Here is a 13579-nt window from a genome sequence, read left to right as displayed (position 1 = left end):
CACCCGGACTACCTACGAGCTTGAAGGGCACAGTCGCTGCCTGCAAAGCGTAGGGGCCTCGGGTTCCTGGCCAAGCCACCATAGCTGGGTAGCGTCCGCCCGCCCTACGGATTCCCCCTCCGCCTACCTCCCCCTCCGCTTACCTCCGCCTCCCGGCTCTCCTACACCTATCTACCCTCCCCTAGCTCGTCTGCTCGTCTCTGTTTTCGCCCACCCGGCCAGACTATTCTAATTAAGCCATCGTTGACTGCTCTATAACTCGCTCGACACCTGGCATCAAGTGACCCTCAACCTTCTTAGATTCAGGGATATTTCACTAGTTTCGACTTCGGGCAAGCTTCCCAAAGGTGGGAGAGGGCTAGTTGGAACGGAGATATTTAACACGAGTTCACATTCCTCGAACTGTAAGAGAAGGGAAAGGCAGAGCGCTAGAGAAAGGAGCAGGGAAAAGAGCTGGGAGGAGGGTGAGAAAGATTGGGACGTTCTGGCGTAATGTTTAAAAGCCCCGCAACTGGTTGAAAGCGGTACACCGCAAGTTTTCGCTAGTTCCCAAAGATTCCAAAACTTCGCGCGAGGGCGGGGGAAACAAAGCTCTCGCGAATTCTGAGAGCGTTGGGGGAACGGGACTGATGAAAAGATCTCGCGAGGTTATGAGTAAATGGTCTCACGTTGGCCGGAGAGACGTTAATGTAGTCATAAAGGGGTTGGTTGTCGGGAGAGAAGACGCACCGATTACGTACTGACGTAAAGCGGTCGAAGTGGGCCTAATTCGGCCTGGCCGGATACGCTAGACCTGCAGTTGGAGACCGGGAGTTCCCGCTTCACTTCAGGCATGAGTCATGCGGCGGGAAACGAGCCCGGGCTGGACCAGCAGGTGAGCCGAAATGTTTTTATCTAGGCTCTCATACTTGGAGCTCTTCCCTGGCTTAACGTGGCCTATGGCGCAGTGCTAACTAGCCACCTTCATCTTACTCCTGCTGGGTTCCTTTGGCCGTGGTTGGACTGTGGGCAAACGGGGGAGAAAACTGAATTAAAGCATATGGAGGCGGCGTGGAGAAAAAAACGAGTTGGTAGTACTCTGGTTTGGTTTAGCTATTGAATCTCGGCCGCGCACAATGGCGGCTTTTGTGTGTGCTTGCGGTTCTAGCAGAGGTGCGCATGTGCTAGTACCGACTGGTTTGTGACGGAGGGAGGTGAGCGAAATTGGACCATTTTTTGTGTGTCAAGGGCGTTCGGCTCTCAATGGACGGCACTGATTTCAGGTCCAAAGGTGTCGTTGGCGTATAGGTGAAAGGTGGATTGCGGACATTGGGTGGGGGCGGGGGGTAACAGGGCCTGCTCTAGGGGTAATGGCGGCGGCCTCCTTTGTTTGGTTCGCACGACTATGCGGCGCTGGGTCTCCGCTCACAGAAGGCCCAAGCTCCGTAATTTTCGGCGGACGATTTCACTACAGAAAAAAAAAAAAAAAACTGCTGTTTTGTTGCTGTTTCCGCCGCCGTCCTTCTGCCTCTGTACTGTCGATGTGAGTCTATGACGAGGCCGTGTTCCCTGAGTGGAAAGTTTTGTGACGCAGAAGAGCCGGCAAAGGGGTAGTGGGAATGGGGGCGAAAAGTGGCCGCCGCTTGCTTCCGTTGACTGCTGTCTGGATGTAATGGAAACTGGACGCCGGCGGGGAGGCTCCTGGGAGGTTAGGGATCTGGATTTGCCGTATTCCATTTACTTAATTCAAAAAGAGTCACTGAATGGCCGTTAATCTGAGGGTGGTACGGTCTTCCGTCGTGAGACGTACTGTGTTGTACGTCTTCTCAGGTTATGTGTTTGACTTTGAAGTTGATCAGAGGGGGGAAAAAAAAAACTAGAAAAGGGGATTCGCACGAAAGATTAACTTTCTGTTACTGCTTTCTTTTTCCTGACTTTAAAAACATTCAAATATGGCAGCGACATGGACCTGTTCTTTTTAAATACAGTGCTTTCCTTTGCAAACAGGTGTCAGTTTTGCTCCTTGATCTTTTGTACTTTTTAAGATTTATTTTGGCATATATAATTTTTCACTACTTCTAGTTAACTTCTTCGTTCTTAAGAAATGCAGTTAAGTGAAATAACCTTTTTTCTACAGTATTGAAGCCCATCAGTGTAAAGGGACAGGTAGGAATTGAGATTAAAGATACTTATCTTGTAAAAACATTGTCATTTGTGCCAACTGACCATCAATCTCTTTGAACTTATCTCTAAAATGGGAGATAAAAATATTGTTTTCATGGTGTGGCAAGCGTTAAATGATTCAGTGATAAAATGACACAGTGCTCACTAAATGATGGGTGGTGCTGTTGCTGCCTAGGAATTTGAGTTAAAAATAGTTACTATACTTAAGTATATAAAATAAAAATTTTTTTTAAGTTACAGTCTTTAGGGAATAAAATCAAAGAATCTTCAGGTTGCCGTAACATTTCTCAGGTGTATTTTTCAGGCTTAAAATAATGCCACGGAGAAAACCAGTGGCTCTGAGAAAATGGTAACAATTTGTTTTGGTGACTGATTTTACTATGGAAGACTGTTAGAGGGACAGCTTGTTTTGAACGAATGTATTTGAATTATCTATACTGGTGTACTACTTGGCACCCAAGTCCTACCTTTTGCATTTGCCATAATTTGTAGACTTGTATAGTGTTGTTAAAAACAAAGCAGAGAGCTGGCTAGTAAATGCTGGAAGGTGGGACTAGAATTTAGGACTTCTGATTTGTGTTTTGTAATGCTGTCTGTGTTTATGTTTCCCTTAGTGTAGTGTGTCAGCATGTAAGAGGTATTAATATCTCTGTTTTCCTAGTTTTCTGGTCTAGACCTGAACTCCTCTGATAATCCGAGTGGAGGAGGAAGTACAGCAAGCAGTAAGTAAAATTTTTGTTTATTTAGAATCTTTATTAGAGCTTAATGTTAATATTTCATTGTACTTAGAAAGTTTAAATTTAAAAAATGTTGTTATTCTATGAATTTATAAAGTATTTTGGCATGTTCAGATAAGATGACACTGGTTGTTTTTCAGTGGAAACAGATAATCATTTAGAAGAAAGTTCATGTAATAGTCACACTTTTAGGAAACCAGTTATGCCCAGTATGAATCCTGGTCAAATATGGAGGTGGGGATATGTCAGTCCCTCTTGTGAATTGGCCTGAACTGTGTTAAACCTAATAAAGGGAACCTGTACATCTGTGTGCTATAGGTATTGTTCATTCCCCCTGGAGAACCTGAGCCTGGTTCTGGAGAACAGATGGAACCTGGCTCTACTGATTCTTGGGTGGTAATTAAATTTAAAATGTTAGCCATGTTATTAAATTCTTCTGAAGAGAAGTTAAATCTTTGGAGGAGAGTGGGGTTTCTGGATTGTTTTTATTTACTTGTGACTTGTTAGAGGTTAGTGTCACAGTTAGGTGGATAGGGACAGGAAGTTGGTGTTCTGTTATGTGGTAGCAGATTTCACCTTGGACCCGGGTTTCCAAGAGAGCAGTTGGTGCACCCTGAAAAGCCTCTTCAAGTCTCGTTAATTTATATCAAATCTTTTTTTTTAAAATTTTTAAAAATTAATTATTTATTTTTGGCTGTGTTGGGTCTTCGTTTCCGTGCGAGGGCTTTCTCTAGTGGCGGCGAGCGGGGGCCACTCTTCATCGCGGTGCGCGGGCCCCTCACTATCGCGGCCTCTCTTGTTGCGGAGCACAGGCTTCAGATGTGCAGGCTCAGTAATTGTGGCTCACGGGCCCAGTTGCTCCGTGGCATGTGGGATCTTCCCAGACCAGGGCTCGAACCCGTGTCCCGTGCATTGGCAGGCAGATTCTTAACCACTGCGCCACCAGGGAAGCCCTATATCAAATCTTATTTGCCGTTGTATGAATATCAAAAGGATTTAATTCCACCGGTAGACAGTTTTGAATACTTAATCTTAGTTAAGTTAGCAATTTGGATATACTGTCAGTTCCTTTTTAGAATCATTTTCCCTTTGCAGCTGTCAAGTGTTTAGTGTTCATAATAGTGAAATGGAAAGTTGGTTAGTTGAAATTGGTCAGTCGATTTAGTACATACCCTTTTTCTCTTTGTATCCTGTTTTATTGTATATAGTAATGGTTATATTTGTTAGTTAAAGGTTATAATTCACGTAATAATTTCCTGAAAGAGCAGAGCTTTTTAAAAATTTTGAGTAAGCTCTAGTAGCTACTGAAGCGTTTTTGGTTTTAGGATTAGGATTTTGAAGTTTGTTTTCTAGGACTAGTTTTTTAATAGACATTTTTGCAAAAAGCTGTGTCTTAAAGGATATGATAAGCTTTTAATTTTATATTTTCTCTTACAGAAGGGCGCTATATACCTCCTCACTTAAGGAACAGGGAAGCATCTAAAGGTAAGTGGTTATGGCAACTTAGTATTCAGATTTTTCTGTGTTTTGAAAGTTAGTCAAAGGAGAAATCAGATAACTTTGGGAAGTGTATACACATTTCCCCCGCCCCGTGCTGTTTTCTGTTTTTAAGAACTAGCACTTACTAACTTTGAAAGAGTTCGTCTAATATTGCATAATGTATAATTCTTATTTCTTTTACCCAGTTTTGAGCCCAAACTGTTAGTTTTACTAGTGCTTTTCATCTCTTTGTAAACGTTGATGACCTGATTTCAGTCTGAGAGAGGTGCGTTTGTGTATCTGGGGATGCCTTATTATGTAAAACAGACCACAAAACAAGTCCTACTTTTTGCTCTTAAAACGTTGCCTCAGTGAAAATGGGGTTATTGCAGAATAGTTGGGAATTGCAGGATTACGTCTTTGTGCATACTCAGTACGTTGGAGAAGTCTGGTCTCACCTTTTTGCTGAAATCCTTCATTTGAAAGATTTTGTCTGAAATGTTATTAAAACACTTGGTGTCTTTCAGTATTAAGTTTTTAATGTAGAGTGATAAAGTTATTAGGAATATACTGTTGTGATGATGATTTGAGTGCTGTATATTAACCAACACGGGTGTCCTGAAATTTTCAAGAGAAGGAAAGGTCAGGAAAACTATTTGAAACCAAAAGGTGGTGGATAAAGAAGGGGTAGGGTGCAGGGGTGGGAAGGGTGGAAATAAACTAGCTTGTGGTTGGATATTGTGCCTCCATATGTAGTCTGTTGTTTACAGCTGCAGACTTTTAAGTCTGTATGTCTACCAGAAGATCGGTTGGGTAATAAGAGGATTCTTTTTTCAAAGTAACTGCAGTTTCTTTCATCATGGGTATTCCTCAGAATATTTGGCTGGAATTGCATCTAAGGTGTAATTGCTTCAAAGGGGGAGTACTACCAGCATCTTAGGAAGTTAAATGGAAGAGACCTTAAAAATCTAACAGTCTTTTTCCCACTTAGCAAAGATCATTCGTCAGTTGGCTGGCTAATGATGATGGAGCTATAAAGCAGAGGGAAAGTAACTTCATTAACTTGTAAACTTCAGAATATTAAATGAAACGTGTGAATCTAGTTAAATTCTCAACTTAATCGTTTGTTCAGTGAGTTAACTTTTTGTCGTGCCTGGAGACATGTCCAGAAGGAAAACAGGCAAGGATGGGAGTTTTCTTTTTTCCTTGGTATACTTGGTTCTCACTAAACTTATAGTTGTGAAAATATTATTGTACTCTTAGGATTTGATAACAGTATACATAAATGCAGAGCACAGTAACAGTTATACGAACTGTTATTTTGGTGGTTAAGGCTGAAACAGAATAATGTTTTATTTAGTTGGGAATTCTGAAATTTATATATGGCATATAGTATATATTTTAAATTGACCTACTTTTGTATTCAGGGTTTGTGAGATTAATATTTAGGGATGGGACATAACTAAAAAACTAATTTAGAGCTGATCTAACTACTGCCATTGAGGTTAAAAATTGAGGGAGGGGGTGGATTTGGCATTCCTTTGAGAGCAGTCATATCTTTAAAAAGGGGGGCTTGTCACACAGTCTTGTTAAAGTAATCACTTTAGAGTAGGCTCCTATTTTATTGGTTTTGGTAGATAGCAAACATTGACACTTAAAAAGAATGTATCTTAAATTATTAGTATGATAATGGTATGTAATGTATCAGTAGTATACTTGTGTTTCATGTAAACTATTACCCTCTTAGGGGTGGTATTCATTCAGTACAGTGTTCTCATTCCATGAGGTTACTTTGCTTAATATAATAATTTCTAATGGAAAAGAGAATTAAAGATAGGAAAACTCTGTTTGTTAATCAAAATAATTATCTCAATCTTGGTTCTCTTTTCCAGTGTTTTGATAATAATTCCAATGACCCTTGGTCCCACAAGGATAAGATAAAGAAAGGCTATGTCTTTGAAAAGACTGGGATGTTGTAAAAATATTGTCACCTTCTCTAATTTTTACTTTATTTGGAAGGATGTTATGATAAGAACAGTTCAGGGTGGAGTTGTAGTAAAGACAAGGGTGCCTACAGCAGTTTCGGGTCTCGAGATTCAAGAGGAAAGTCCAGTTATTTCAGTGATCGAGGAGGTGGATCAAGGGGAAGGTAAGTTATTCTCAGTTTGTGAGTGTGTATACAGTAGCATTTGAGGAATCAGTTCTTAGTTTGATGTGTTCTCATTCTTTGTACTTTCCTTGACATTTAATCATTTTTTTTCATTAATAGACCATCCTATTATAGACCATCCTATTATAGATAAGATTTTCTTTTTTTTTTTAAATTTTTTGGCCACGCCATGCAGCATGTGGGGTTAGTTCCCTGACCAGGGATCGAACCCACGCCCCCTGCAGTGGAAGTGCAGAGTCTTAACCACTGCTGGACTGCAAGGAAATCCCGCTATAGATATATATAGATGTTTATACATCTATATATATAGATGTATAAACTTTAAACAAAAGTTTACTAAGTATAATCTGTTAAACAGGAATTACAGGCAGTAAGAGTATGCTTACTTGATGAATGTTAATTTTATTTTTTTAATGGCGTCTCTATAGTAGTTTAATCAATTTTAGTTTATTGTAGTTTGATCATAATCATTGCACAAGTGTGATATATTGATCTTAAGAACTTAATATCCAGTTAGTTCTATACTGTTTTTTACAAGTAGGAGTAAAACTCTTAAAAACCTTAGTCTTGTCATTTGTATATAGCCAGATATAACTTAGTTGATGTTAATATATTATTTCTCTGCTTTTTTAATTAAAGGTGTATAAATTATACATAACCACAGGTTAATTAGAGAGTCGTATTTTCACAAATGAGTGAATTGTTGACATCTTTGAAAGTTACTTGTGACCAACAATTGAATTACTAATGTACAAGTATGTTTCTGGAGAGATGATAATATGATATTGGCCAAATGACATATTCTGATCAGTTGCGTGTGCTGTTTAGGTTTGATGATCGTGGACGGAATGACTATGGTGGTTTTGGCAGTCGTGGTGACAGAACTGGCTTTGGCAACTTTGAACGTAGTGGACACGGTCGTTGGTGTGACAGGTCAGACGAAGAAGATGATTGGTCAAAACCACTTCCACCAAGTGAACGCTTGGAGCAGTAAGTTTTTTTGTTTTGGTTTGGTATTTTATTTATTTTTGGCTGCATTGGGTCTCCGTTGCTGTGCGCCGGGCTTTCTCTAGTTGCGGTGAGCGGGGGCTGCTCTTCATTGTGGTGCGTGGGCTTCTCATTGCAGTGGCTTCTCTTGTTGCGGATCACGGGCTCTAGGCACACGAGCTTTAGTAGTTGTGGCCACGGGCCCTAGAGCACAGGCTCAGTAGTTGTGGTGCACAGGCTTAGTTGCTCTGCGGCATGTGGGATCTTCCTGGACCAGGGCTCGAACCTGTGTCACTTGCATTGGCAGGCGGATTCTTAACCACTGCACCACCAGGGAAGTCCCTGGAGTTTTTGATATGTTGATATGAAACTTACCACACTTAGTATGATATATGTAGTAATGATTTGGTTTCAGGGAACTCTTGGTTTGGTTTCAGGGAACTCTTTTCTGGAGGAAACACTGGGATTAACTTTGAGAAATACGATAATATACCAGTAGAGGCAACTGGCAATAACTGTCCTCCATGTATTGAAAATGTAAGTTGCTTTTTGCTTTTGTTTTTTTGTGTGTGTGTAAGTTGTTTTGATTCACTTTTTAACTCTTCTTTAAAATTCTTGCTAAAAATTTCATTGGGTTATGAAAAAGGAGAGACTGAGATTAATGTCACCATTTTGAGTAATCCTAAAATAGAAAATGTGTCAAATATAAAAAAAAAATCAAAACTACTTTGTTGTAGATTAGATCCCTCAGGAGTCCACTTTCTTAAAAATACCTTGATACTTTTACATAAAATCCAAAGCAACTATACATTTAACCACAAGTAGACATTTGGCTGGTAATTTACGTTCTAATGTTAACATAAAACACGTACTGCAGCAGAACATAAGGCGTTTCTAGTTGTATATGTATTTGATTAACCTGGTTAAATTTCATTGACAGTTCAGTGATGTTGAGATGGGAGAAATTATCATGGGTAACATTGCGCTTACTCGTTACACTCGTCCTACTCCAGTGCAGAAACATGCCATTCCTATTATTAAAGGAAAGAGAGACTTGATGGCTTGTGCCCAAACAGGTAAGCTCATTAATGAAGAATAACTTGACTAGCCTTAAAAGCAGTACATTGTAGGGAGGCCTGAGTCCTGTATTTAGCCTGATTTAGAGTCAGGTGAAGATTAGCTGGGGATGTCTCATGTCTTTGGATCGTTTGGGTGAAACTTGTATTTTCATCAGGGCATCTTGGGGAATTCTACAGCAGATTATCAGCCCATTAATATTGCTAGCATTCTGTCCACTGAGTTCATAATATTCCCCTCCTGTGAACTCACTGCAGGGAAAGTTAGCAATAATTGGAATAGGAAATCCACAATCAGGGAAGAGCCAGGAGTCTATGATTCATAAAAAATGTGGACAGGGAAAGGAAGAGGTGCCTCCTATCCCCTAGTACTTAATTAGGAAATACGAGGGCTGAGGTAGGGTTGACTCCTCTATCAGAATTTGGCATAGGTAAAAGATGGCAAATCTTAAACTTAAGTATTGAATTTCTTTTTATATAGTGGTATGTTTATATAAATATATAAACTTCACTCACTTGTTTATTTAATATTTTCTTTTTTAAGAAATAGATTATGTCTTTTATATTTGTGACCTTTGGGCCAACACTATTACCTGTTTTTTAAAATAAAGTTCTAGTACAGTTAATTAGTACCTGTTGGTTTTATTTTGCAAAGTAACAGAATGACCTGCAAAGTCCTCTTGTTATAAACTTCAGAAAGTTTGCTGACGTTGACAGTTACAGAATAACACAAGGAAGAATTGAAATGGAAGTTGATGCCATTTTAGAAGAAAATTTCTTGTGTTGTACAGATTAAATTGCAGAGAAGTATATGTTGATTGCATTGTTATAAATGGAGAACAGAAATCATTTGGCCTTCTTTGCTTAGCTGTATAGATATGCTATATATTTCAGAAAATTAGGCATAAAATAATTCTTTTTTTTTTTTTCACTAAAAGGGCATTTAGAATACTTTAATTACTATTCAAACGTAATAAGGCAGTATTTTCTAACAGGGTCTGGAAAAACTGCAGCATTTCTTTTGCCCATCTTGAGTCAAATTTATACAGATGGTCCAGGCGCGGCTTTGAAGGCTGTGAAGGTAAAGATTCCTTTCCTTTATAAAATAAGTAGTTTTTGCTTAGAAAAATTTTTGTACATACCTGTTGGCACCATTCTTTCTAAATGAAGCCGAATATACTTTGTTTCCTTTTCAATCTATTTACTCAAGGAAAACACATATTTGGGTGTAATCCTTAAATTACAGAGGGGATTTTGCTGTCGTGAACTTCAGAAATGAATAAAGTTTTGAGTCTTTGAGCTTAATTTATAAATTGTCCTTACTTCTTAGGAAAATGGAAGGAATGGACGCCGTAAACAATATCCAATCTCCTTGGTTTTAGCCCCAACAAGAGAATTGGCTGTACAGATCTATGAGGAAGCCAGAAAAGTAAATATGCATTTTTACTGATTATTGCCTTTTTCATTGATTCTAGTGATGTTTTTATAAACAATAAATTATTACTTGTAGTTTTCATACCGGTCTCGAGTTCGTCCTTGTGTGGTATATGGTGGTGCTGATATTGGTCAGCAGATTCGAGACTTAGAACGTGGATGTCACTTGTTAGTCGCCACTCCAGGACGCCTGGTGGATATGATGGAAAGAGGAAAGATTGGGTTAGAGTTCTGCAAGTAAGTGAATTTTTATATACGGTTTGTAACTAATGTTTATATTAGTGAACGTTAGTTTTGTAGTATTTTATTAGTATTAGAGTTAACCTGTGTGGTTCATTGGAACAATCGAATAACAGCTAATTTGGTATGTGTTTTATGTGTGTTTCACATGTATTAAATTATGAAGCTAGAATGTTAAAATGAATATATTAGCATAATTAATTATATACACAACTATAGTCAACAGTTTCTCATCAAATTCTTAACTGAGTCTTTTTCATAACAGATACTTAGTGTTAGATGAAGCTGATAGGATGCTGGATATGGGGTTCGAACCTCAAATACGTCGTATAGTTGAAAGAGATACCATGCCACCAAGGGGTGTCCGCCACACCATGATGTTTAGTGCTACTTTTCCTAAGGAAATTCAGGTAGTTCTTTTTTTAGAACATTTGTGTTTGTAAGTGATAAATTAACAGACAATTTTAAACAATTAAAGTAGAAAATAACACCTTCTTTCCTCTTCCAGATGCTTGCTCGTGATTTCTTAGATGAATATATATTTCTGGCCGTAGGTAGAGTTGGTTCCACCTCTGAGAACATCACACAGAAAGTAGTTTGGGTAGAAGAGGCAGATAAACGGTCATTTCTGCTTGACCTCTTAAATGCAACAGGTAAAATTATGAATAATAATATTGTTAGGAATAAAGAGACTCTATTTGGATTTCTTGAGCCTGTACCCTATCCTTCCTTTGCCCACCTTTTTAACCATTAAAACCAAGCTTATTTTTAATTATCTCCATGTGCATTCTTATTGAGTGCAAAGAGAACTAACCAGTTAATATTTAGTGATGCAAAGTTGCTGTTAGTAAAGAAAATCTTTTATATAATTTTTCAGGGAGGAATTCACTGACATTAGTTTTTGTGGAGACCAAAAAGGGTGCCGATTCGCTGGAGGATTTCTTATACAATGCAGGATATGCTTGTACCAGTATTCATGGAGACCGATCACAGAGAGATAGAGAGGAAGCCCTTCACCAGTTTCGCTCAGGAAAAAGCCCAATTCTAGTGGCTACTGCTGTGTGTATATTTTAATTTTTTTTTTCAGTTAAACATGTTTGAATATTGCTTTATTTTAACAAAAATTATTTTTTTAGGTGGCAGCAAGAGGACTAGACATTTCAAATGTGAAACACGTTATCAATTTTAATTTGCCAAGTGATATTGAGGAGTATGTACATCGGATTGGCCGTACAGGACGTGTAGGAAACCTTGGTAAAGTGTTCAGTTGCTTGATGGTTTAACACAAATTTAAATATTAGAACATTACTTTCAAGGGAAAGCTGACATCAGATGTCAGACATCTAAAAGTTTTTGTTTTAGTTTCTAATTTGGTTATATTGTAAATTATAATGTTATATTTTTGCGTTGTAATTAATGTTCTATATGACTTAATGGAAGCCTAGACTTAATGTACTTCTTTTTGGACTCTTGTAGGTCTTGCCACCTCATTTTTCAATGAAAGAAATATAAATATCACAAAAGATTTGTTGGATCTTCTTGTTGAAGCTAAACAAGAAGTGCCATCTTGGTTAGAAAATATGGCTTATGATCACCACTATAAGGGTGGCAGTCGTGGGCGTTCTAAGAGGTACAGATTGTTTTGAACCTTCATCATTAATATTATTTGTTTGGGGTAGGAAGTTATGTCCAAGGTTAAATAACTAAAATGCTACCACTACTTACATTTCTTTGGGCAGGGGATATTTTTAGAAAGGGTGACATGGAGTAGTTAGATGTCAGAACCAGTATTAGAGGAAATTGAGTTGAAACTAAGGATTGGGAAGTTTAGGCATGGAAATTGTCATTTTAATTCAATTTTATATTTATAAAACCACCACATTATCTTTTTCCTTGTAATAACAGATTCAGTGGAGGATTTGGTGCCCGAGACTATCGACAAAGTAGCAGTTCTGGCAGTTCTAGCTTTAGTAGTAGTCATGCAAGCAGCAGCCACAGTGCTGGAGGTGGTCGTGGCAGCCCCAGAGGATTTGGTGGAGGTAATCTTAATTTTTTTCCCCCTTTCATTTTTTGGCAAGGGCTTTCTTCACCCCCCCTTGTTTTTCACAGCGTAATTTATTGGACAAATTTTATTTCAAAGAACACAAAACCAACACTAAGAGTTAATCCTTTTTTGTTATGCTTATATTAAAGTAGTTGAGAAGCAAGAGAAAAGATACTTAAAATGGCTGACCTAATTTGTCTTTTTTAACATTTCTTGATAGGTGGCTATGGAGGCTTCTACAATAGTGATGGATACGGAGGAAATTGCAATTCTCAGGGGGTTGACTGGTGGGGCAACTGAATCCGCTTCACAGCAAAGTCACCCTTTTGAAAAAGCTAATATGGAAACCACATGTAACTTAAGCAGACTAAACCGTATAGCTTCAAGAACTAGCAGTACATTACCAACTGTGATTCTTCTGAAAATTCAAGGGAGCTCAAAGCCAAAGGAAGAAAAGAAAGGAACAATCAACAACCCTATTAAGAAGTTGCTTTGAAAACTTAATTGCTGTAGTTTGGATTAACTCCCCTCCTGCTTATTTCCATCCCAAACTACATTTATAATTTTGTGACTGAAGATCATTTGTTAATGTACTGTGACTTTAACTTTAGGCAACTTATTATTTTGATGTCCTGTTGGCTCAGTAATGTCCTAGTTTTCAATTGTTTTGACAAAATAAATCCACTGAACTTGGGCTAAAATCAAACTTTGGTGCACAGGTGTGATGCAACTTAACAGGAATCATCAGTTCATCTGTAGATATTATAAAGAAAAAATCTTGGATGGTATCCTGCATTAGGACTTTCTGATAACTTGCAGAGTGGGGAGGAAAACATCTTAGAGCAGAATTAGTTTCTAATGTGGCAGCCTGTACTAAGTTGACGTTCTGACTTGCTCACTCTATCCTGGCTAGGCACTTGTAATCTTTAAATAAGCCATTCCGGTCATGATGAGGTGGCATGTATGAATACATCCATATGTTTTTCAAAGCACTCTTCGAAGTTAATGCAAGTAAATATAACAGTTCCTTTATTAATGTTTAGGTTATTCTAAGCTAGGCAAATGCGGGCATATTATAGGAAAAGTTTCAAAGTTTTGATAACAGAAGTGTTTAGGGGAAATTTTATCTAATTAGATGTTTTTAATGCCTGCCATAAATGAAACTGAGATGGTAAAATGGCTGACCATGCCAGTGACCAGTCCAAAGGACCTGCTTGGATTTTGGTCTTCAGTGCATGCTAGTGTTGAT

The 13579-nt window shown here is 38.4% G+C and overlaps 1 protein-coding gene across 1 annotated transcript; it reads left to right on the top strand.

The window, feature by feature from the left end:
* Positions 1–716: 716 nt before the first annotated feature.
* Positions 717–13024, top strand: LOC118889452 (ATP-dependent RNA helicase DDX3X-like). Its single transcript, XM_036841211.1, has 17 exons — positions 717–874; positions 2825–2885; positions 4338–4385; positions 6399–6528; positions 7378–7539; positions 7974–8073; positions 8477–8612; positions 9608–9693; positions 9943–10041; positions 10123–10283; positions 10552–10696; positions 10795–10939; positions 11164–11345; positions 11423–11540; positions 11763–11916; positions 12192–12325; positions 12551–13024. The coding sequence occupies exons 1-17, from the start codon at positions 833–835 to the stop codon at positions 12628–12630; spliced, it is 1983 nt and encodes a 660-aa protein (XP_036697106.1). The 5' UTR covers positions 717–832; the 3' UTR covers positions 12631–13024.
* The last annotated feature ends 555 nt before the right edge of the window (positions 13025–13579 follow it).

The sequence above is a fragment of the Balaenoptera musculus genome, chromosome Y, assembly GCF_009873245.2.
Source record: "Balaenoptera musculus isolate JJ_BM4_2016_0621 chromosome Y, mBalMus1.pri.v3, whole genome shotgun sequence".
Taxonomy (NCBI): domain Eukaryota; kingdom Metazoa; phylum Chordata; class Mammalia; order Artiodactyla; family Balaenopteridae; genus Balaenoptera; species Balaenoptera musculus.
This window is presented reverse-complemented; position numbering and strand designations above follow the sequence as displayed.

Coding starts and splice junctions, on each gene's coding strand:
- LOC118889452 (XM_036841211.1), top strand. CDS start 833: ATGAGTCATGCGGCGGGAAACGAGCCCGGGCTGGACCAGCAG. Junction 2,886..4,337: donor AGGAGGAAGTACAGCAAGCA/GTAAGTAAAATT, acceptor TTTCTCTTACAG/AAGGGCGCTATATACCTCCT. Junction 12,326..12,550: donor CCCCAGAGGATTTGGTGGAG/GTAATCTTAATT, acceptor ATTTCTTGATAG/GTGGCTATGGAGGCTTCTAC.